Below are 25,110 nucleotides of genomic sequence, written 5' to 3' on the forward strand. Positions count from 1 at the left end.
ATTGTCATGTGCCGCAAGCAATCATAACTCCTAACATAATGCAATATCTACTTCTAAATATCTTCTAGGATTCTCTTGGCTTAGAATGAGGGTTTTATCCTAAAAATGTCTCTCCCTACAGTATAAATATACCCATCTAGTGTTCATCCATGGTAACGCAGTATAAACACTTGAATTCTCTTGCCCACTGCTTGAATCTAAAATATTTCACTAACTTGACTATCAGAGAGCATCTGGCTGGAATAACTTGATTGTTGGAGAGCCTTTGGCTGGAATAACTTGAGTGTTGGAGAGCTTTTTGCCGGCATAACTTGACCGTCGGAGAGCTTTTGGCTGGCATACCGCCCCCAAGTCTTAGGCTTGCGTATGGTTGTTTACTGTTTTGTAGGTTGCTCGAGTTTGCACTCAACCACCACTCATGGTGGTTCACAAATTTGGTTCTAACAAATGGTTCTTTCATTGAAAATGAACTCGTATTCTTCCCATCCCAACCATTCTGTCAATTGATATGTCAGTAAACTTAGTTAACCACATCGACTTTATCACCTCCCATGGAAATATCTATCAGGAATATGACGACATCGCCACCATCAACGAGATGTGGGAAGATGTCATGGAAATCTTCTTGTCTTTAGAAGGGGTTCGACAAAGTCCACTGGCTAGAGAATTTGCTAGACTAGCCAACATAAAGGCGCACATCAAAAACCTCAAAGAAACTGTTACTTGTTTGGAAGAATTGGCTGCCCAAAAGACAAAGGTGATTGAATTGACATCAGAGGAGTCGTCTCAACACCCTATCCTAAAGAAACATCATAGAAAATCCAATAGACTTTTGAGTCTCCACCCTTCCCAGTGCTCGAGGGAAGAAGCATCATCTGGGGGAATTGCATATATGACGAACAAGAATATATGGGAAACAGTCAGAAAGAAAGGAAGGCGACATGCAAAAAACCAAGAATGGTGGATACCATCAAAAAATCACTGGTGATTGATTCTAACATCCTGATGTTTTAGATTATGATTTGGAAGATGTCTATTAGCCTCATGATGATGCCCTAGTCATCAAGGTCCAAATCTCCAACGGCCTGGTGAGAAGCGTCCTAGTCGATAATAGCTCAGAAGTTAATGTTTAATTTAAAGACACTGTCGAAAAGATTGGAATCCTCAATAACATCAACAAAGGGAAGCCAACCATTCACACCTTCAATGGGGCACTAGTGCAATCTCTGTGAATGGTGAAGCTAGCGGTCCAAGCCAAGGTTTTAAAAGTCGTTAGGCGCTAGTCGAGCGGCGGGCTGGGGCCTAGCGGCTAGGCGGGGCCTAGGCGGACTAGGCAGATTTAAGTAAATCTATCATATTTCAGGTAAATAAGTGTCTGCTTCTACTTGAAATATATATAATTTCATCATAAAGTACAAAATAGAATGCGTATATATCATGAAGTATTGGAACATAATGAAAACATGTGAAATAAGGATATAATGTTTGTTTATTCAAGTATGCAACAAGTCTCTTACAATTTATTGGAAATAAACAAAATGCAAAATGAAAGTTATGTATTTTCTGTCTAAGTGAATTGCAACCTAGGCGGATCTAGGCGGGTGCCTAGGTGGTCTAGGCGGTGGGCTGGGGCCTAGCGCCTGGGCGGGGCCTAGGCGGCGCTAGGCGGGGATTTTTAGAACAGTGGTCCAAGCAGAACCCTATAACCACCTGGTGACTTTCCATGTAATTGATTGGCTAACTCCCCCACAAAGCCATTCTTCACCGGAACTGGTTAAGTAAAATGAAGTTGTTACGTCTACTTATCACCAATTACTCTATTACCCGGCTCCCGGATGAGTAAAAGAAACAAAAAAAAAGATCAATGGCGTTGCGTTGTTGCACAATTGAAAGCATTAACATGATCAGGAAAGGAAAACTAAGCTCTAGCACCAGCATGGACGAGTCAGCATAACAATCAGAGCTAAGGGGTCAACAAACGAGTTATAAGGAATTTAACACGGATCTTGACCTCACGATGATGGTACTTCGGAGTCAAAGTAAAATGAAGACATTGTGTACATCAGCCTTGATCCCGACAAACTAGAATAGAGAGTTAAGATTAGCACAAAGATGATCGACCGAGGAAAAAAACTATTCACCAGCTTCCTACAAACTAACAATGACGTTTTCACTTACCCAGCAAAAGACATAACCGAAATTGATCTCTTTATGATCTGCCACCGTCTCCACCAAGACCCAAATGAGAAATTGACAAATTCAAGGACGCTTAGTTCATTATCAAAGTCCACCACTCGGACTTGTTTGCAAATGTTATGCCAGTACAAAAGAAGAATAGGAAGTGGGCATAATGTGTGGACTTTACGGACTTAACAAGGATTGCCCAAATGGTCTATACATTCCCACGATTTGACATCTTGGTAGATTCAGTCGCAGGACATGAACTCTTAAGATTCATGGATGCTTACTCCAGATACAACCAAATAAAGAAGTACGGCCAGACATGGAAACAACGTCCTTTGTCATCAATCGAGTACGTACTTCTACAAAGTCATGCCTCACGGACTCTAAAACATAGGTGTAACGTACCAACTACTCGTCAACTGAATCTTTAAGAAAAGATCGGAGACACAATGGAGGTTTAAGTAGAAGATATGGTCGTCAAGAGAAAAGAGAAGAAAGACCATATAACACATATCTGATAGTCGTTTTACTTGCTTCAGAAGTACAACATGAAGCTGAACCTAGAGAAGTGTACATCCGAAGTAGCGTCAAGCAAATTCTTGGGTTATATGGTTACTAAGCATGGAATCTAGTCCAACCCAGATCAAATCAAAGCCATTATAGATATGAGATTGCCAAGAACCATGAAAGAAATACAAAGCTTAATAGGGCGAGTGGCATCCCTCAACAAATTCATTTCACGATCCACCACCAAATGCAAACCATTCTTTATGACAACAAAGAAGAGCAAAGGTTTACTCTGGACAGATGAATGTAGAGATGCCTTCACTAAGATCAAGGAATACCTTTCTAAACCTCCGCTGCTATCCAAACCAATTGACTGAGAAGACTTGTACTAGTACTTAGCCGTATCTAATTGAGCGGTAAGCATAACTTTGATCCGAGAATACTTGAGAGAGCAAAAACCGGTATACTACATATCAAAAGCTCTTCTCAACCAGAGACGAGATACTAGAAAATCGAAAAACTCATCCTAGCACTAATAAAAGCAGCTAGAAAACTCCAACCATATTTTCAATCGTTCAGAGTAGTCTACATGACAAAATATCCGTTGTAATCCATCTTGCATAGCCCCAACGCTTTGTCCATGTTGCCTCATGAGACAACGTCAACCAAATCACTCTTTGTGGTGAAAGTATTAGGTTCTTGCTTGTGTTCACATGTGCATCTTGCTCTTCAATAGAGGTGTAGTCAATAGTCATAACCTGCATAGCCAAAGGATAAGACTCTCCCATTGACATCAAGGGTGTCAGCGAAGGCCCTTGGTAACGATCGTCGTTCGGAGATCCGTGATATGATCCCGTGCTTGAATCCGCATATGAAATCGGTGATAACGAATGCTCCCTTGAATTCTTTGAAGCCAAAGAACCCCTCTCGTTGCTTTGGTTGGATACTTGTTTGGAATGTTTAAAAAGGTTGAGACCAATTTAGAACGACACTAAAAAGTTGGAGGGTTTTAGGTACTTAAATTAAAGCATTCATTTTTATTAAATTAAGAAAAAGTTTAGCAAGATTATCTAAACTTTGGAGCTTATTCTAGCTACATGACAAGAAAATTGAGAATGATAAGCAACTAGAGCTAAATTCTTATCTGGTCATGTTGGGCTAATTAGTTCATTAAATCTTACTAAGTCTGAGTGGAGTGTCTGGACTTTTATAAGCCACAAGGGCTCAACAACTCTGTTGAGCCAATAGATGCTTGGTATGTGATAGGATTTTTATCACTTGCAAAAGTAGGAATAAAAATATTTAAAAATACTTGTAAGAGAACAAATTAATTGTAGTATAACGGCTCAAGTAAGGTCGATCTTCATAGGGGTTATTTAAAATAATTTATATTAAAACAAAATTTTAATTAATTATTTAAAACAAAATTTAGAAAAAAGTTGATTTTGAAATTTAAAATAATAAAAACAATTAAAAGATTCGGCAAAAGGACAATTAAAAGATTCGGCAAAAGGACAATACTAAAATAATAAAAACATTTAAAATAATAAAAAGACATTAAGGTTCTGCTGTCACCTTAACACCTTAACAATCCTATGTAGTTCTCCTAGTTACTTATGACTTGTATATGCATATTTTGAGGTTTAGGTTTTCCTAAAGTATGCACTACTTGGATCCCCAATTTTTTATTTTTTATAGCAAAACTTGGACCTCCAATATAGGATGTATATCAAACATGCAATCTGCTTGTGGTATTTAGATCAAATCTAAACATGCAAAACTTATTAAGCTTTAAGAAAACTCTTTGAAAAACCATGCAACCCTTAAGACGTGGTATTTAAACACGGTGATTAATAATGCAAAAACTGCATGCATAATATCATAAGTAAATTGAAAAGAAACAACATATTCTTGATAAGGCTCATGGCCTGTGACACAACTTGACACGGAATGGTGCTAGCCGACACCCAGAAGGTGACAAAGCTATAAAGTGTAGTGATGTGCAAAAATATGAATAAATTTAAACCTAAAAGTCTAAATACAAGAGTGCGCATATGACACGGAATGAACCAATTTCACACGTGATGTTAGAGCATAAGTAAAGTACAATAAAAGTAAAATAAGAATTATATCATCATAAGTAATCTCCTATATCAACTTTTGCTAGAAATCCTCGTCAACACAAGACCTTTGCCACTAAATCTTAGAGGGGCAAAAAATAAGGGTAAGTGGGCCTGAAAATAAAACTTTGTAAAACCTTTTCGAAAATGTATAACCCCTTGCCCTAAAACATGTATAGTGTGTGTATATATATATATGTGTATATATATGTGTGTGTATATATATATATATATATATATATATATTACGTATAGTATGAGAACAACTATTGTAACAACAATACTTCAAAAATTCAGTAAATCACAATATTTCACATGTCAAACATATAACATCCGATGATCGCAATTTCTCGCATAAACGAACATATAATATCAGGTGCTCATTGACATATGCTGACACATGAGCTCATGCAGTGATTTTCTGACATGAATATGAATGGGTGCCTAATGATTTATGCTTTAGTACTACAATCACTTGAAAACTGGCATTATGCGCATTAAATACGAGTCTTAATTGCCTATATAGCAATCTAGGACAAGATTGACACCTACAATGGATTTAAGGTAAGCGCATCTATGCGATATGAGCAAACATGTGAAGACTTGCCTTGGCCCTGGCAAGTACTAACACCAGTGTAGCATGCAAGATGAACGGCTAACATAAATATGATTATGCCACAGTAATTCGATAATTCTAGTCAATATAATACTATTCATAGCTTTGAATATAATTAAGGTATCCCATAATAGTATGCATACATGTGCATCCGGTAGGATTTATGATGATTTCATAATTCTCATTATTACGACATTTCTTATAAACATTAATTTAATTATGGCATCACATAGAAAATTCATTATTAAATATATATATATATATATATATATGAAAACTAAATAAATATATACTAATTAAAAGAAAAGACCCATTCACAAATCATGTCGTCAGGTCGAACCCGCCTCGCAGGTATCAAAGATCCTTGAGATGTGTTTCACATAGAAATGAAACCATTTATATAAATATATAACGTGTTAATGTCATTACGCGTTTTCATACACAGTACGGTTAATAAAGGAACTTAAAAAAGATTGAATTTCGGAAAACGGATGATGGATTTAGATTCGGCACGTTGAGAAATCTAAGAGGAACCTCGGTTTCTACAAGCGCTGACACAAAGTGGTTACACAGGCAGCTACATGCTGCACTCGCAGGAGACATTTGGCCACCCACGCGCGCCTCACGCCCTGTGAGTACACACGCACCCGCCATCTCCAAGGACTGCATATTGCAAGTTTTTGATTTGAGAGCTCATTTCGAGCTCGATACTCACCTATTTTCAATGTATGTTATATGGTTTTGAAGCTGGGAATGAGGAGAATAGATCGATACCAACATGGAGCCGAATCGTGGTCGGTGTTGGCCGCAAAACGGCCTGAAAATGCAGGTTCATCGTAAAAAAAACCGAGGAAAAACTCCTCATTCATTTCTACATTCAGACATCGCCAAAACATGTAAATAGTGAGTCAATCTATATCAAAATAGCAAGGGCAAGGTAAATCCAGTGGTCTAAAATCATACCCCAATCAAATTCGTCAAAGACTTGCCGGAATCCTTTTGTATTCGAACGGTGCTCGCAGACCCTCGCTGAGATAAGGAAGTAGGGGTGATGGTTGTGGTTCTGCCATGAGAATGGCGATAATGGTGGTCTAGTTCAATGGGTTGGGCGGTGGGCCACCATCCATGGTAATGCAGGTTGAGAAGGACGAGAGACAGAGAGAGGGAAGGAAAGAGAGAGAATCAGAGTTGAGTTGGTGGTCTGGTGGTGTGACTCGCTGCCGTGAGCGAGTGGTGGTGGTGGTCTCGTTCTTCGCCTTTAGGCCTCTATGTTTTACAGAGGTGAGAGGAAGAGAGTTAGAGGTGAGATTGAAATGAGAAAAACGAGAGAAGAAGAGAGTTAAAAGAAAGAGAGGGATCTGAGTGTGTGGGAGAAAAAGGGACACGTGGAAGAGAGTGAGAGGTGGACGTGGGACCCACAGCTTACAAAATTTATTAAAACAAATAATAAAATAACCAATGTAAAAATATGTAGAATAGTGAATTGACTAAATTGCCCTTAGTTGAGTAAAATCTTCATTAAAGCACTGAATTCGATTCCAACTTGCGCCCACGCATTCATGTCGTCGAATGCTCTGAGAATAGGTGTGTATATCTTTGGGTCAAGCCCAAATAATAATTAATTATGAACGAGACCTAATTAATAAAATACTAAAGTAAACAGGCTTACTTGCCCAATTACTTAACAAACCCAACAAATAAGCCATCAATATTACAGTCTGCAGCTTGCAATATGGATAACTCACTGTTGTCTCGATAAACAAGTAATAAATTCCCAAAAGTGCAAAATTAACATTTTGCCCTTCATTGGGAAACGTGCATAAATCGTCTGATTTATGCCTCGTCCACGCTCACATGTTCGTAAGGACACATATTACCTAGAAATATGCACAAGGTGACAAAGAGTGATAAGGACTTAAATGTCCAGGTAGAAATTCCACTTAGTCCGTCAAGGTATTTTCGTTTTCTCAAGGTTAGGGAATAAAATAATATTAAATTTGGGACGGGATCTCACAACCTCACCCTAGAAAGGGATTAGTTATGCACAATCATAAAGAAAAATATTATCAAGAACATGAATAGAAAACAACTTGTAATAGTCAAAAGATCTCTAAGTCAATTCTCCAAAGTAGTGCATTGAGAACCCTAATGGCTAATTAGCCTTATTTATACTATTACAAAAGAAAAATACTTCCTAGAAAAGGTCTTAGAATAAAACTAGGAATAAAATAAATTAAGAGAAACTGGAAACAATCTCCTAGTCAAACATGGAGAAATTTGCTAGCAAACTGAATAGCCACGTTTTGGACTCAAAACAACTCCAATAGGCTCAAGATAGCTTATTTTAATGATTAAGATGTCTGGAACATATCTCCAAAACATGAGAATCTGGATGGGTAGAAAATACCAGAAGTTCATTGGGATACTAGTATAATGATATAGAGGAGGCGGAGCTGTATAATCCGGCTTGAATTGCTGCAATTTCACATTCAACAGGGACAATGAAAATTCTTAATTCTCCCTACTTAATAAAGATCATAAGTTGTTTTATTTTGAGAATGACAAGTTGTTTTATTTTGAGAAAGAAGCAACATTTTTTTTTTTGCATAAGATAATAAAAATACACAAAGGGAACAAGAAGCCCACAAAAACTCAAAGCAAACAACGAAATAAACCGGAAAAAGCCTGAAGGAAAACGAGCTAAGGTATCTCGAAGAGCTAACTAATAGCAGCTTTCCAATAAAGGCAAAAATACAAAAGGGACAAATCTTTAAAATCTAACGCCACCGAAGCCCAAGGTGAAGACCAGAAACGAACGTTCTCCCACAACTCCCCACTGCTGCTATCTACACAATTCTCAAAAATCATCCTATTCCTTTCCGTCCAGATTGCCCCTAACAAGGCCAAAACTATACATCCTCAAAAAGTCTTAGGTTTCTTCCCCTTCCCTGATAACTTGTGCTTCTCTGACAAAGACAATAGTTGTTTTTGCTAAATCCATATGATACGTAATTCTACTTTATGGACTGAATAGATAAACTACTAAGATAACTTGACATGTAATCAGTAACATAGTCATGTACTGATGGCCACAATTAGGAGTCCAGATTTATTCTAGATTCTTATTTATGCCAAATAATTTCAACCTTCTTTGACCCGAAGTAGACATATTATCGAGAAATTAAACCAACATCTTTAAGATTCCAAATGTTAGGAAATCATGAATCTTGAATTCCACTGACGATTTAACTCTCATGAAGAAGTGATATTCTGCTTCAAACTTGATTTGCTCTCTTTTTTGCCCAAGTTACAGTACAAAATTTTCCATCTATTTTCCGTGTTCCTAACATCTAATTTTGTAACATTAACCGCTAATTTAAGATGGGTATTCCGTATTTGTAGTGATGGATCTGTAATTCTGAAGTAGGAGCCCAACTAATGAAGTTTGGCATACAACGCGGACATTATCAGTAAAGCAGACATAGGTGTTCGTGGCAGGAATTTCCGTCGGGGATGACTTCCTGGCCAACGAGCACACAGCTCCCCTGGGAGATTGGCGCCGGTTGAGGGCTGCTGTCGGGCTTCTGCTTTCCTGTCGGGCTTTGTCGGGCAAGTCTCGTCGGGCAAGACTCTTCGGGCAAGGTTGAAAGAGAAGGACAACGTTAACTTTGAGAGGTGCCTTTGTGGGGCCTTAGGTGTAGACCTTGAGGCTCACAATCAAGGTTAACATTTTAGTGCTCAGGCGTGCCACTGCCATCTTCAGCATGGCAGATGTCGAATGGATGTCAAGTTTTAGTTGTGAATATGCATATGCCCGAGAAACCGTGTTAGATATAACAGGTGCCTTTGTGGGGCCTTAGGTGTAGGCCTTGAGGCTTCCTGTCAAACTAAACCAGTACTTGAGCATATTATATTTGGTCTTTATGGTTGTCGGAGTCTTATAACTATTATATTTCTGATTATCCGAGTCTGAGAGGTAGAGCGAACCCAAATAGGTGCCTTTGTGGGGCCTTAAGTGTAGGCCTTGAGGCTTCCCATTAGAGTTCGTTCTTATACTCAAACCATCTAGACCGCAGAATAGAATGAATCCAAATAAGTGCCTTTGTGGGGCCTTAGGTGTAGGCCTTGAGGCTTCCTATCAGAATCCATTCCATACTTAAGCGTTCTATGATAATCATGATATAATAGAAATAAAACCAAGAGGTAGGTCGATTACTTGCGCCCCAAGTAACTTCGGACTTCTCGTTTATCAAGGATTGTCGTGGATGGGTTAAGTCCACATAAAGTTCTTTTTTATGCCTTGAGGCCAAGGACTTTTAAACTAATCAGATTTACATGCCTGAGGGCTTAGGACTTGGATCTGATTTAAACACTGAAGATATATTCAAATCGGATCCAAGTACTGAGAAAGCTTTGTCATCGTGATTTTGCTAGAAACAACTTGCATATAACTGGAAATATACAACATATTGCTAGACTTTAAAGAAAGAGAAGACAAAGACAGAGCAAAGCAGGTCGGGCAAGATTAAACCTTATCAATTAAGGCTGATCGTCTTACAGGTCCCTATCTTTGTAGTTCTGTCAAAGGTATGAAAGCTTAGAGGGGGAGAGGGGAAAGGAGAATACAAAAGGTGAATCGATACTATAACAAGTTCGAACAAGGTAGCAGAGCTATTACAGAGGTTGGGAGAAAAGATTATCCCGCGGGGGATGAAGGCTTGGGCTGACTACAACTTCGTTTTGAAAGGCAAATCTGGCTTTTTGAGCAGAGTTTGTGCTTTTGTTTGTTTGATTAAGTGTCTTTGTTTGTTTGATTGAGTGTCTTTGTTTGTTTGATTGAGTGTCCTTATTCCTGTCTTCTCTTCCTCCTTTTATAGACGACTCGGTTTGGCTCCTGTAGCAACAGCTTTGCCTGAGGGTGATGACTCATCAGCCTTATTACATGTAATGCCACCATAAAGTACTTTATGGGCTGTGTAGTCTGATCAGTCTACACCACTTGGTCCTTGGGTAGGTAGGCAAGTGGCCTTTATGAATTGTATCAAGTCAGAAAAAGCCCTTTCCTGCTTTCCCAGGTTTCGGCCGGGCCTTGATCTTCTATTCCTCCAGGCCTCCTTTTGGGCCGACTCCATCTTTGGGCCAAAAATCAAGTTTCAATCCAAACAGTGCCCCTTCAATTAATGTGAAGGTTGGAATCCCAAGCGTCGACATTGATTGAATACCCGCATGCATGCATATCCTTCCTTGGGAATTTGTGCTTCCGGTGCCCCTTGCTCTTCTCACGACCCTTGAGCTGTGTTTTGGGTCCTATAAAATCTAGCTCGGGACTTCTCCTATGAAACTACCAAATCCCCTTTGGCTCTAGCCTTTAACTTCCATCCATCTTGAGCGTTCTTGTCTCCTCTTAGAAACTGAAAAATGGGTTCCTCAGGTTTTGAGTGGAGTTTCCTAAAACTCCCCTTTCGCGAGAAAAGAATGTTTCACCTGATGACTGCTATCTCCAACACCCTTGGTCAACCGCCCCTCTATCTCCAACACCCTTGGTCAGGCGGCTTCCTCTTGATGGTTTGTCTTCCCGCAAGCTGCGACGATAAATCGGGCTTCACCATCACATATGGTGACAGCCCCGTCGGAGGATCCTCTACCAGGCCCATGTTGGCCGCACAACCCGATCACCCGATTGGGTTCCATCCATGAAGACATCGGGAAACCAGCTGAAGACACCACCATACTCAGAGAGAATCAAATGTAACACATAGGATTGGAACTCTGTAAATTTCATCAATTTGTCGACATGAAATAAATACTATTTTAGCAATTTCTGTCTTTCTGCCTTCTTTGAATGTTTGATGAACAAAAGCACTGCACATGAGACTCCTGAAGCCTGTTTCACTCTGCCCCCTCTTCAATGTAACAATCCCTAACATCCCATAATGTAGGACAATATTTTTTTAAGAATCTAACATTAATGGGATGTTTCTGCCCATTTCCTTCGAGGTCCGCTAGGTAGTATCCTCCTTTATTCAAGACTCGACTAGTAATGAAATAACCTTCCCATGTCGGGCTCCACTATCCAAAACCCCGAAGCTGAGCTCCCAGCGGGAGGACTGTTTTCCATACTAAATCTCCCTCTTTGAAAGACTTTACCTTCACCTTCTTGTTATAAGCTCGGGTAACAGCTATCTTTCCTTCTTGAATCTGGTTCAAGGCTTCAATTCGGGCTGCATCCAGGTCTTCAATACCTTGACACATGGCTTCGATATATTCCGCACTATGTAACCCAAATTGGTTCTGAATTCTTACGGAACTAACGTTGATCTCCATGGGGAGCACTGCATCTTGCCCGAACGTCAAGGCATAAGGAGTTGTGCCTGTTCTTGCTCTTTTAGAAGTCCTGTATGCCCACAACGTATTCTCCAGCATCTCGTGCCACTTTTCTGGACTATCCATCACCATTCTTTTAATAATGTTGACCAGGATCTTGTTACTAGCTTCAGCCTGCCCATTTGACTGAGGGTAGTACGGACTGGATTGGATCATCTTTATCTTGTACTTGCTTGCAAACTCCTCGACTTCTTTTGAAATAAAAGATGGCCCACGGTCCGTCACTATAGTCTCGGGCACCCCATATCTGTGCAGGATCTTGGTCTCGATAAAATTCTTGACTACGGCGGAAGTTATGGATTTTACTGTTGATGCTTCCACCCACTTGGTGAAGTAATCCGTTGCTACAATTATAAAAGTATGCCCTTTACTAGAAGTTGGATAAATTTGCCCGATGAAGTCCATCGCCCATCCTCGGAACGGCCAAGGCTTGACCACTGGATTCAAAGGCACTGAAGGCACGTGCTGGAGAGGTCCATGCCTCTGACATTCTTCACAACCGCGGGCATAAGATTTGCAGTCTTTTTCCATGTCGGGCCAGAAATAACCGTACCTTCTGAGTAGCCATCTCATCTTTGTCCCTGCTTGATGTGCTCCACATATTCCCTCATGTACTTCGGCCATCACTCTCATGGATTCTTCCTGGCCTAAGCATTTTAACAGTAATCCATCTGGGGTTTTTCTTAGCAGGTTCTTCGCCCATAAGACATATTTGGTTGCTTGCTGCCTATTCTTCTTACTTGTAGGTGAAGAGGGATCCTTCAAATGATGAATGATGGGTGCCCTCCAATCTTCCATCTTGGTTTCTAGAACCATTACATCCAAACTAAATCCCCTGTCTAAGATGGAAGGAAGGTTTCTTGTTTGGATCTCGACATCTATTCCATACTTTCTTTCCTGTATTGGCACTCCTGAGGCTAGTTGCGCCATTTCATTGGCTGCTAAGTTAGACCCCCTAGGAATATGATTGACTGATATCTCAGACTCCCAGAAACTCAACAATTGTGTTGCTGCCATATAGTACCCCGCCATAGTGATATGTCTGCACTTGAACTCGCCATTTAGCTGGTTTATTACCAACTCTGAATCACCAAAGACTTCTACTTCTGCTGCCCCCAAATCCAACAGGATTTCTAGACCAATAATCAATGCCTCATACTCTGCCCGATTATTAGTATTTTCTTGGTAATCGAGCAGGAATGAGTAATAATGATAAACCCCTTGAGGATTTATAATCACAATCCCAGCCCCTGCAGCCTTCTGAGTGTGGGATCCATCGAAATACAGCTTCCAAGGAGTAATCCAGAGGCCCGTTACTCTTCTTATCTCTTGCTGGATCCAATCTTCTTTGCCCGAAACATCACTTCTTGGTGGGATCCAAACGCTAGTAACCTCCAAACTTCCCGGGATATTGATTACCTCACTTTGAGGTTCCTGATGCTCGGTCAAGAAGTCAGCAATTGTCTAGCCTTTGACTGCCCTTTGGGGTACATATTGAAAGCTGAATTCTGACAGTGCTAGAATCCACTTCCCAATCCTTCCTGCTAGCATAGGTTTTGACAACATGTACTTTATCACATCTGTTTTGGCAATGATGTGCACGTGACAAGGTAACATATAATGCCTTAGCTTGATGGCAGTAAAATATAGAGCCAAACACAATCTCTCCACCGAAGAATATCTTGTTTCTACCTCGGTCAAAATTCTGCTGAGGTAGTCTACGGCCTGCTCCTTTCCACCTTCATTATTTTGGGCTAGCAAACTCCCAATTGATTTTTCCGAAGCAGAAATATACAGCTTCAAAGGCTTTCCCCTTTGCGGTGGTACCAGCACTGGTGGAGAAGTTAGGTAGGCCTTGATGCTGTCAAATGCCTGCTGGTGGGTCGGCCCCCACTCGAAATTCTCTTTATCTTTCAATCTTAGTAGAGGAGTTAGCGGCTAGATTTTGCCCGCTAAATTGGCAATGAATCTCCTCAAGAAGTTGATCTTGCCTAGTAGCCTTTGAAGCTGCACTTTGTTGGTGGGTGGAGGTGACTCCAATATCGCCCGAGACTTGTTCTTGTCCACTTCCACACCTCTCTGATGCACCAAAAATCCCAAGAAGTTGCCCGCTCTTACTCCAAATGCGCACTTCTTTGGATTCATCTTTAATTTGTGGATCCGCATCCTTATCAATGCTTGCCTGAGATCTACTAGATGCTACTCTTCTGTTTTAGATTTCACCACGATGTCGTCGATATATACCTCCATGCTCTGGCCAATGAGATCATGAAAAATGGCATTCATTGCCCTTTGATATGTTGCGCCAGCATTCTTGAGCCCGAATGGCATGACCAGATACTCATATGCCCCTACATGACCAGGACACCTAAAAGCTGTTTTATGAATATCATCTGGAGCCATCTTTATCTGATTATATCCGGCATTTCCATCTATAAAAGATAAAACTTTATGCTTTGCTACTGCATCTATGGATAAATCAGCCATGGGCATGGGGTACTCATCCTTTGGTGTAGCGCCATTAATATTTCTGTAATCGACACAACATCGTACTGCTTTTGTTACAGCTTTTAAAACGGGTACAATGTTGGCCAACCACTCCACATATTTGGCTGGTCTGATAAAACCAGCTTTCACTAGTCTCTCAATCTCTTCTTTGACCTTTTCTTCTATCTCCTTTGACATCCTCCGTGGTGCTTGCTTGACCGGTTTATATCCTTCCTTGATGGGCATTCTATGTTCCACCAAGGTTGGATCTAACCCTGGCATCTCGGTATAATGCCAAGCAAAACAGTCTTTGAATTCTTGCAAAAGACAAATAATTTTTGCCCGATCATCAACCCCTAACAAACCACTGATCTGTATTGGTCTTGGATCCTCCTTCGTGCCTAGATCAATAACTTCCAAAGGATCCTGAACTTCGGGTGATGGCTTATCAGGTTCTGTACATAAAAATTCAACCAACTCTAGGCTCTCGGGCAAGTCGTCTGGCCCATCTAGATCATATATGCACTCGGCCATTTGAATGGCCCTATCCAGTTCTTCACTACAAGATTCCTCTCCATTTCCATGCTGGCTGGTTGAAGCTTCTTCCTGCCATTCTTGCTCTTCCTGCTCCCTTTCTTGTCTTCTTCCCTTCCCATATACCAACAGTCTTTTAATCAGGGATCTGACTGCCATGACCTGATCTTTCTTCTTTTGTTCAGTCATTGATGGTGTAGGGAATTTGGTATGAGACAAGGTCTATCCCACTCCTCCTTAGTAAGGAGCATTCCTTGTTCCAGAAGCTTTTGGGCCGTCACCTTGGTAGGGCGGCCGTTCTCGTCAGCTCCTGAACACTTCAAGATTCCTACATTGGGGTTGTAGAAACTTGCTTCCGCCACATTGGCTGTGGGGAGAAATGGCCGTGATTCGGCCTCTACTATCTCCCAAAAACCTGGTCCTTCAGTACCTGCCTCATGATATACAGCCACTTGTTGATGAAGAGTGGAAGGTATGGCTAAACTTTGGTGGATCCAATCTCTTCCGAGTAAGGCTCCGTAGGTGGAGGTGCAGTCCACCACAAAGAATGCCAGCATTATCTTTTTGGATCCTAAGTCCACCTCCAAAGGTAATATCCCATGCGTCTTAGTGATAGCACCTGAGAAGCTAGAGACCGTAAGGTTCGTGTGAATAAGATCTTCCGTACATCTCCCCATCTTCCTCATCTGCTTAGCCGGTAACACATTAACAGCTGCTCCTCCATCAATTAAAATTCTTTTGAATGACACACCTTCCAAGTGAGCTGAAACATATATAGGCTTCCGATGGTTGGCCAACGAAATACTCGGGCGACTGAACACCATCTCGTCTGTGTAAATCCTCATAGGACAACCTTTGGATGCTTCTAAGGGCTCATCCTTGCCCGAGTCTTCTTCTTCTGCTATCTCCACATTGACTTGTGCCATCATTGGCTCCGTTGTTAAGTAATCACCCTCCATAGTAGCAGGCTGATCAGGTCTGGCACCAATCATGGCGGATAATACATACGCCATGTTGATGTGGAAATTACTGGGCTCGAGTACATCCTCCTTCTTGCTCCCAATTTGGTCCATGAATTCATCTAACCAGGCCATCGCATCGGCTGGAAGTAGTGGTTCTTGTATCCCTTCCTGTTGTGGTTGATCCATGGCCTCGTACAACGTTTGTTTTGGGACTTCACCAAAGGGATCCACTAATGGCAGAGAAAGTGGTCTTGCAACAGTCCCCATGTGAATAGGTTCCGGCTTCCACCCAGGAGTTGGTACCATGATCAGACCTTCTTGAGCTCTTCTCAAGATCCTATACTTCCCAGAATGTTGGCTCTGCGGCACATGATCCCCCGCCCCTTCTGCTTTGCTATTAGCTTTCTCTACCTCCTGCTTACTTCGCCAACAGGGCTGGCTACTACCTCCAGATGTTGCTCTCTCCAACTTTTGATTTTTTGAGGCTTCAGAGGTAGTGGGGGTCTTCAAAGAGTTCATGTAGGCCTTGTGCTGCCTTTGAATCCTCCTGATCATAAAGGCTCCCATCGGTTTGGTAGGCTGTCCGTTCTTCCCGACTACATACCATTTTCGCCCGAGGTGGGCAGGATTCCCTTTTCTGCCGGGATTAGCTATCCCATCAATTCTCTTGACTTCCCTCCCCATTTGGCCATTCTGAAGATGATCTGCACCTCTCTGGACTTTGGCCTCCATTTTTTCTGCCTCATCAGAAGCTTTATGGTTTCGAAACACTTCTGACAAAGCCTTGGGCTGGGAATCACCTCCTAAGCGTTGAAAAACACTTCGGGAAGTATCCTTCTTTATTGCCTGCTTACTTCTTTCGCGGGCTTCTCTTCTTGTATCTTCTTCCTTCCTCCTGATTAACTCGTGATCAATGAGGACTCCAGCCAATGGAACCTCTTGCTCACATTCACACTGGCATTTACTACACATAACCATCCCCTTGATTATGGCAGCCTTTGGATACTCGAGCCGTTTGATTATTCCCTCTGTAGGTTTTTCGGCCAGTCTTTCTTCTTTTTCCCTTGTAATCTTCCCTTTTCCTTTCTCCGCCCATGTCATTTTGAGCATATTTATAGGGGCCTCTGAGAAGGGAAATGCAGGGTTGATTATGACCATCTCGTCTGGCTGGCTGTTTCTACGTCTTTTGCCTTTGGGAGGAACCACATCTATATCACCTCTAGAGCCTGTGGAGGCTTTCTCCAATCGTTGCAGCATTTGAAATAACGTGGTCTGTAAGTCTTCTGGCATATCTGTTTCTTTATCTTCTGATTAGAAATCCCACCGGGCGTGCCAAAACTATGTTCGTGGCAAGAATTTCCGTCGGGGATGACTTCCTGGCCAACGAGCACACAGCTTCCCTGGGAGATTGGCGCCGGTTGAGGGCTGCTGTCGGGTTTCTGCTTTCCTGTCGGGCTTTGTCGGGCAAGTCTCGTCGGGCAAGACTCGTCGGGCAAGACTCTTCGGGCAAGACTCTTCGGGCAAGACTCTTCGGGCAAGGCTGAAAGAGAAGGACAGCGTTAACTTTGAGAGGTGCCTTTGTGGGGCCTTAGGTGTAGGCCTTGAGGCTCATAATCAAGGTTAACATTTTAGTGCTCAGGCGTGCCACTGCCATCTTCAGCATGGCAGATGTCGAATGGATGTCAAGTTTTAGTTGTGAATATGCATATGCCCGAGAAACCGTGTTAGATATAACAGGTGCCTTTGTGGGGCCTTAGGTGTAGGCCTTGAGGCTTCCTGTCAAACTAAACCAGTACTTGAGCATATTATATTTGGTCTTTATGGTTGTCGGAGTCTTATAACTATTATATTTCTGATTATCCGAGTCTGAGAGGTAGAGCGAACCCAAATAGGTGCCTTTGTGGGGCCTTAAGTGTAGGCCTTGAGGCTTCCCATTAGAGTTCGTTCTTATACTCAAACCATCTAGACCGCAGAATAGAATGAATCCAAATAAGTGCCTTTGTGGGGCCTTAGGTGTAGGCCTTGAGGCTTCCTATCAGAATCCATTCCATACTTAAGCGTTCTATGATAATCATGATATAATAGAAATAAAACCAAGAGGTAGGTCGATTACTTGCGCCCCAAGTAACTTCGGACTTCTCGTTTATCAAGGATTGTCGTGGATGGGTTAAGTCCACATAAAGTTCTTTTTTATGCCTTGAGGCCAAGGACTTTTAAACTAATCAGATTTACATGCCTGAGGGCTTAGGACTTGGATCTGATTTAAACACTAAAGATATATTCAAATCGGATCCAAGTATTGAGAAAGCTTTGTCATCGTGATTTTGCTAGAAACAACTTGCATATAACTGGAAATATACAACATATTGCTAGACTTTAAAGAAAGAGAAGACAAAGATAGAGCAAAGCAGGTCGTGCAAGATTAAACCTTATCAATTAAGGCTGATCGTCTTGCAGGTCCCTATCTTTGTAGTTCTGTCAAAGGTCTGAAAGCTTAGAGGGGGAGAGGGGAAAGGAGAATACAAAAGGTGAATCGATACTACAACAAGTTCGAACAAGGTAGTAGAGCTATTACAGAGGTTGGGAGAAAAGATTATCCCGCGGGGGATGAAGGCTTGGGCTGACTACAACTTCGTTTTGAAAGGCAAATCTGGCTTTTTGAGCAGAGTTTGTGCTTTTGTTTGTTTGATTGAGTGTCCTTATTCCTGTCTTCTCTTCCTCCTTTTATAGACGACTCGGTTTGGCTCCTGTAGCAACAGCTTTGCCCGAATGCGGTCTGAGGGTGATGACTCATCAGCCTTATTACATGTAATGCCACCATAAAGTACTTTATGGGCTGTGCAGTCTGATCAGTCTACACCACTTGGTCCTTGGGTAGGTAGGCAAGTGGCCCTTATGAATTGTATCAAGTCAGAAAAAGCCCTTTCCTGCTTTCCCAGGTTTCGGCCGGGCCTTGATCTTCTATTCCTCCAGGCCTCCTTTTGGGCCGACTCCATCTTTGGGCCAAAAATCAAGTTTCAATCCAAATAATAGGTATTTCAGTTTTGAAGCATTGGATGCAATAGAGAGGAATATTTATGAGTTTGATAAAACTGAAAACATAAGATTACAGTCACGCTTATAACGAAACTTAGTCACTTTGAAAAAGAAGAAACTAGACTGAAACTTTGAACATCATATAACAAAAGTTTCACAGAGAAAAGTGTAGAAATTTAGTTTAAGTTTCTAGTATATTTCATATCTTGTGTGAATGTACAATAGCACGTATATAGAAAAAGAGAAGGAACAAAGACTCCTTAATTTAAGGGATTACATCAAAGCTAAAAACAGAGTGTTTGGGCAGGAAATCTGGCTGGTGAGCGTTCCTGGCTTGAGCACACAGCTCCCCGAGGAGTTGGCACTTTGGTTGATTGTTGGGCTCCTGCTTGTCACAATACTGCAAGAGGAGAACAAAGTTAGTTCTGAAAGGTGCCTTTGTGGGGCTTTAGGTGTAGGCCTTGAGGCTCGCAATCAAAACCAACTAAGTGCTTAGGCGTGTCACTGCCATCTCTGTATGGCAGATGTAGAACAAGTGTGTTTTAAGCCGATTACTTGCGCCCAAAGTGATTTTTGACTTCTTATTTATCAAAGGATTGTTGTAGGTGGGTTAAGTCTACATTAAGTTCTTTTCTATGCCTTGAGATCAATGACTTTTAGTTATCTTGTATGTTCAAGGGGTGAAGGTCCATATCTGATCAAGTCATCAGTTTAATTCATTCCAATCTTGATAAAACTATTAAGTGAACCAGATATGAGAACTGATGGAGCTTTGAGTCATCAAAAGACTGGAAAGAACTTGAATACAAACTAGGGAATGCGTTATAACACCAGATCTATTAATTGAAAGACAAAACAAAAAGGGTCGGGTAAGATTTCACCTTGTCAGGCAAGGTTAAATGTCATGCAGTCTTTTCTCTTTGCAGTTACAAAAGGATTGAGTACTAAAGGGGACGACTAGAAAAAAGTTTATATAAGAGAGATCGATACTACAACATTTAGGAAAAGGTAGCAGAGCTTTTACATAGACAAAAGATGTCTTTCTAAGGAAATCTAAGGCTAAAAGGGTGCAGAGTTTGGACAAAACACGACTTTCTGGGCATTTGCTTGGCTGAGAGTCAAGTTGTATGTTTGTTTATATAGAGAACTGAGAAAGCCCATTGCTAAGAGCATTGCACTTGCTCGAAAGAAACTCCTCTGCAGCTTGCATTGTGAAATAATATTAAAATAAGCAAGTTTGTATCTCCACCACATACTTTCACCACATGTCTCCACCACTTGCAATAAACTAACATTTAAAAGAAGCAAGGTGGCTTGTTTCATCTATATGTCCACTTCCGTGTCTGCATGTTATCTTCCAATCCAAAAGCAAACGTTTGTTTTGATTAAACAAAATTCTTGACAAGTTTGTTTTGCATTGTGAAATAATATTAAAATAAGCAAGTTTGTATCTCCACCACATACTTTCATCATATGTCTCCACCACTTGCAATAAACTAACATTTAAAAGAAGCAAGGTGGCTTGTTTCATCCATATGTTCACTTCCGTGTCTGCATGTTATCTTCCAATCCAAAAGCAAACATTTGTTTTGATTAAACAAAATTCTTGACAAACCTCCACCACCAACATAAAAAGGGAAAAGCATTATTTTAATGCCAAACTATCCCACTTGATAGCTAAATATTTTTCCAAGTTAGCCTTCTTGCACATTCATCCTCCAAATGCCATATTTTACCCAAATGGCCCAAATAAGTGAAATGGTGCACATTTTAGGTGCAAACACAAAGGACAAAGGAGATGTTGACAAAAAGTGCCATGCTTTGTTGACAAAGAGTGCCTAATTTCATATCTGTACTCCAATAGCCTGATTTCATATCTGTACTCCAATACTCCTCCTTAAGCTGTATCAAGGAAAATAGTCAAGCCAAGCTTGCCTAGGAGATGCTGAAATTGTGCAGACGATAGAGCCTTAGTAACCACATTTGCCAATTAATCATGACTGAGAGTGAAGATCATTGGAATGAGTTGTGACTGAACTTGAGCCCTGATGAAGTGGTAGTCAACTTTAATATGATTGGTCCTTTCATGAAAAATTGGATTGGCAGCAATGTGCATGGCTTCCTGATTATCACACATGAGAGACATGAGAGCTATGCTCGAGAACCCTAGGTCAGATAAAAGACATTTGTGCCAAATTAATTCAGATGCAGTGGTAGCCATTGCTCGATACTCAGCTATAGCATTAGAGTGGGCAATGACTTGTTGTTTCTTACTTTTCCAAGTGACAATGTTGCCTCCAACAAATGTGCAATAACCAATGGTGGATTTTCTAGTCAATGGCACTGCTTGCCCAGTGAGTATCAACGTATGTATGAATCTTAGTGGACTGGTTATTACTCATGATGATGTCCCTATCTATGGACCCTTTGAGATAGCGTAGGATCCTTTTAACAATATTGAGATGTTGTATTGTGGGTGCAAGAATTCTCCCTTAAACGGTTTGAAGGTTAGAGATCCCTTGTTGCGCATTCACTCCTCCATGGTTAAATGGCTTAACCCCAACTATGCCGTGGACACCTTTTGATGGAGAGACTTTGACATAGTCAAAAAACAAAGACCTAACCACAAGACAACTATGATGCCTCAGGTCAAATGACTACTTTGCATTATCCCAACCATGAGTTCTCATGTGACATGAGTATGAGAACTCCTTGTTGATCGTGTTCAGTGGACTCATTCTCTATTGAGCACCTACATGCTTGTCTTGGTGTCAATCACACCAATGACTCGAGACCAATCACTCTCCCTAAAAGAAGATATAGCACGTACTGATCTTAACGGATTGTCAATGCCCAATTGGCAATCCTATGATATGAAATGTTTAGGATATGCATATGAAAGACAATGGTCTCATGAATCTAACTTCTTTAGATCACACTCTTCCAATTACATATCCCTTGGACTTATCGTTTGGCATATAGCATTTATATGAGACAGCTTTAAACAATAATTTTTGCCCTTTATATTAAACTAGATTAGTTTAACATGTGAAACATCCGTAAAGCATCATCGTATGATTGGCTTTAGGGCACATTTTGAACAGATCTGTGCCTCATAAATGCATCTAAGTGGGTGGTTAGAAAATATTCACTTCTTCAAGTCCGTTGCTTGGCCAAGTGTTGTAGGCTGAAGACCTAAGTTAAGGGGCAATGTTTAGACCCAAAACAATAGTTTTGGGCCAAGAATAATTATGGGCTCGGTCCAGTATATGAAATTAGCATATCTTAGTATATACCCAAGGAAATCCCAACCCAATGATATTCGGCTGAGTCTTATCAGAAGTTGATCATATCTGGATAAGAAGGTCGACTGAGTCATGATATAACAAGGAGTCATTGGATATCAATTATACCTCGAGTCATGGATTGAATCTGAAAAATACTAGTGTTGGACACAGAGTTCTACATGTAGTAGGACTGGATGAAGCCCATTCAAAGAGGATTGAGGAGTTACAGTACGAATGGGATTCTACTTCGGCCACATAGAATTGCTACTATAAATAGAAAGGCGAGTGCAAAATTCAAAGCTTCTCTAAATCAACACACAAATCTGCCATGCGCAAACTCTTGAAGTCTCAATTAGCAAGGATTCTCTGAATCCTAGTTTGAAGAGGTCATCGTAGTAGCCTTTTTGGTGAAGTGAGGTGTTACCAGGTTACAATGTTCGGCACATTGAAAGCCAAACCATTTTATGATTGGATACCTACAAGTTCATTTTAAAGTTTGGCATTCAGACGGCTGAACCATATTTACAATCAAGACACACATTTCTTTTGAATACTTGTGTCCATATACTCTGGAACCAACTCAGTGCACTTATATTCTCACGAACATAATTATAGTTGCCGAACCCAGTGCCTATGATTCATGAACTTCACAAAAATAAAAGCCTTATCTTTAAGTGCTCGAACCCAAAGACCAAGACGTGTTATTTCCTTAGCCGCAGTCACAAGATTCAAAAGTCATTAGTGCACCCAATGCCACAACAACATTCATTTTACTCCCCGGCAAGCTCGGCTAATGTGTTGGCACGCCTCGCACTCAACCAAAGAACGTAGTTAGTTTATTATCTATTTGGCCTGCGCGCCACATATGGTAAATAGTTTTTAGGTTAAAAAAACTCTACATAATGGGATGACTGTACGAAACCATCCACGTCCCCAGTTGTGAAGTGTTTTTATTATCCCATTTTTGTAACATTTTTATAAGGGTAAATTATATAAAATTACTTTAACTATTGGGTCAGTCACAGTTTCATACCTTCTGTTGGTTGTCTGTCAATTCCTCCGTTAAATGCTGACGTGGCTTGAATCTTGAAACATAATTGAATATTAAAAAAATTAATTAAATATTAAAAACTTAAAAAATAAATAAATAAACCAAAAAACCAAAAAAATCCAAACCCACACCCAGATCCCCTCCCCCCCCCCCCCACCCCCCAAAATCTTCCTTCCAAACCTAGAATCCCACCCCTACCTCCCCCGCAACCCCCCCACCCCTCTTCTCCCTCCCGAGCCTCCCAACCACCTTCATCTCCTCCACTCTTCGAACCTGACTTCAACAGAGCTCCTGGTACTTGAGGACCCGTTGAGGTGGTTAGACTTTGACGGGAAGGAAGGGTTGGGTGGGGTGTAACGATCTGGGTTCATATTTGTTTCTAATTTATTTATTTATTTTTTTAAGTTTTGAATGGGATGGGAGGTGAAGAGAGTGGAGGAAAGGGAGGTGGTTGGGAGGCTCAGGAGGGAGAAGAGGGGTGGGGGGGGTTGCGGGGGAGGTGGGGGTGGGGTTCTTGGTTTGGAATGAAGGTTTTTTTGGGGGGGGGGGGGCGGTGTGAGGGGGACACGGGTCGATGAGGAAGATGGGAAGGGGATAGGGAGTTTCGGGGGGGGGGGGGAGGATCAGGGTGTGGGTTTGGATTTTTTTGTTTTATTTATTTATTTTTTAAGTTTTTAATATTTAGTTAATATTTAATTAATTTTTTTAATTGAAAGTGAGTCCCGCCTCAAGCCACTTCAGCATTTAACAAGGAATTGACAGACAACTGACGGAAGGTATGAAATTGTAACAAAACAAATTCGTAGATGAGGTATGTCATTGACATTTTTTAAAGACGGGGTATGAAATTGTGAATGACCCAACAATTGAGGTAGTTTTACGTAATTTACCCTTTTTATAAATATTTTGGGGAGAAATATTAACAATCTCCATATTATTTTCACTCCTTAAGACCTGTAATCCCCAAACATCTCCACATTTATTCCACTTCTATATTTTTTTATTTTTTATTTTTTTGTGAAAATACATGGTTCAACAAACTCTTAACGAAATTTAGCACGTTCAATCTTTAACTTAAGACATTATTGCCTCTCCCACTTACATGAGTGTTCAAACAATAGCTAAGTAGCTATCAAAACTTAGCCATATAGTATTATGGTCTCGTGGTATTCCTCTTCACTTGTAAGTTAGAGGTCTTATGTTCGACTCTCACCAAATACAAATTTGAACCACATTATTGCTAGCCCATTGTGAGACTAAGCTCACCCCTCCCTACCTTCTAGTATAGATAATATCGTTTGTTTGGGATAAAAAATAAAAAAATAAAAAAAAAAACCAAAAAAGCATCTATCAAAACTTCAAGGATTTTCTATATGTATTGAGCGGTAGATGGCAATGGTAAATGAGAACTCATGAATGACTAATAGAGATTCTCAAGCCATTATATTTATGAGTAGTATGTAAATATCAAAATTATCATCTGGCATGGCATTGTGTGATACCGAGAGCTTATAAAATATGCAATTGACTTTTAATTGATTTAAAGAATAAAAAGCAATATACTAAAAAATGGAATAGGTTACAAGAGTGCTTATCTTCCGTAAAGAGATCAACTCGAGGGAGTTGTTCGTAGCAGTAATATGGATGGTGTGGCTACAAGAGAGGCGGCCTGCATGATAACTTTGACAATGGCATGGTGCCTTTACTTCGAGGTTGTTCGAGAGGCGGCCTGCATCATTGTGGTTGTTCCTCCTTCTTCCGTAGCCTATGGGATTAGTTATGACGAATTAGCACAACTTGCTTGGCTTTGATGATTGATGGTAGGTTCGCATGGCATTTGCTTGTAGGCTAGTACATGACGGCATAGAAAAATTAATCTCCATGTCCCTTGCATTTCCACAATTAATATGAGTTGTTTGAGGATTCCTTCTAGCATGAAACG

General features: G+C 40.8%; 1 protein-coding gene across 1 annotated transcript; it reads right to left on the minus strand.

Annotated features, from left to right (window-relative positions):
• Positions 1-10,971: 10,971 nt before the first annotated feature.
• LOC126611962 (uncharacterized) lies at positions 10,972-11,967 on the minus strand. Its single transcript, XM_050280264.1, has 2 exons — positions 11,508-11,967; positions 10,972-11,141 (listed from the first exon to the last, which is right to left on the minus strand). The coding sequence occupies exons 1-2, from the start codon at positions 11,965-11,967 to the stop codon at positions 10,972-10,974; spliced, it is 630 nt and encodes a 209-aa protein (XP_050136221.1).
• Between the last annotated feature and the right edge of the window lie 13,143 nt (positions 11,968-25,110).

Source organism: Malus sylvestris, chromosome 17 (genome assembly GCF_916048215.2).
Source record: "Malus sylvestris chromosome 17, drMalSylv7.2, whole genome shotgun sequence".
Lineage (NCBI taxonomy): Eukaryota > Viridiplantae > Streptophyta > Magnoliopsida > Rosales > Rosaceae > Malus > Malus sylvestris.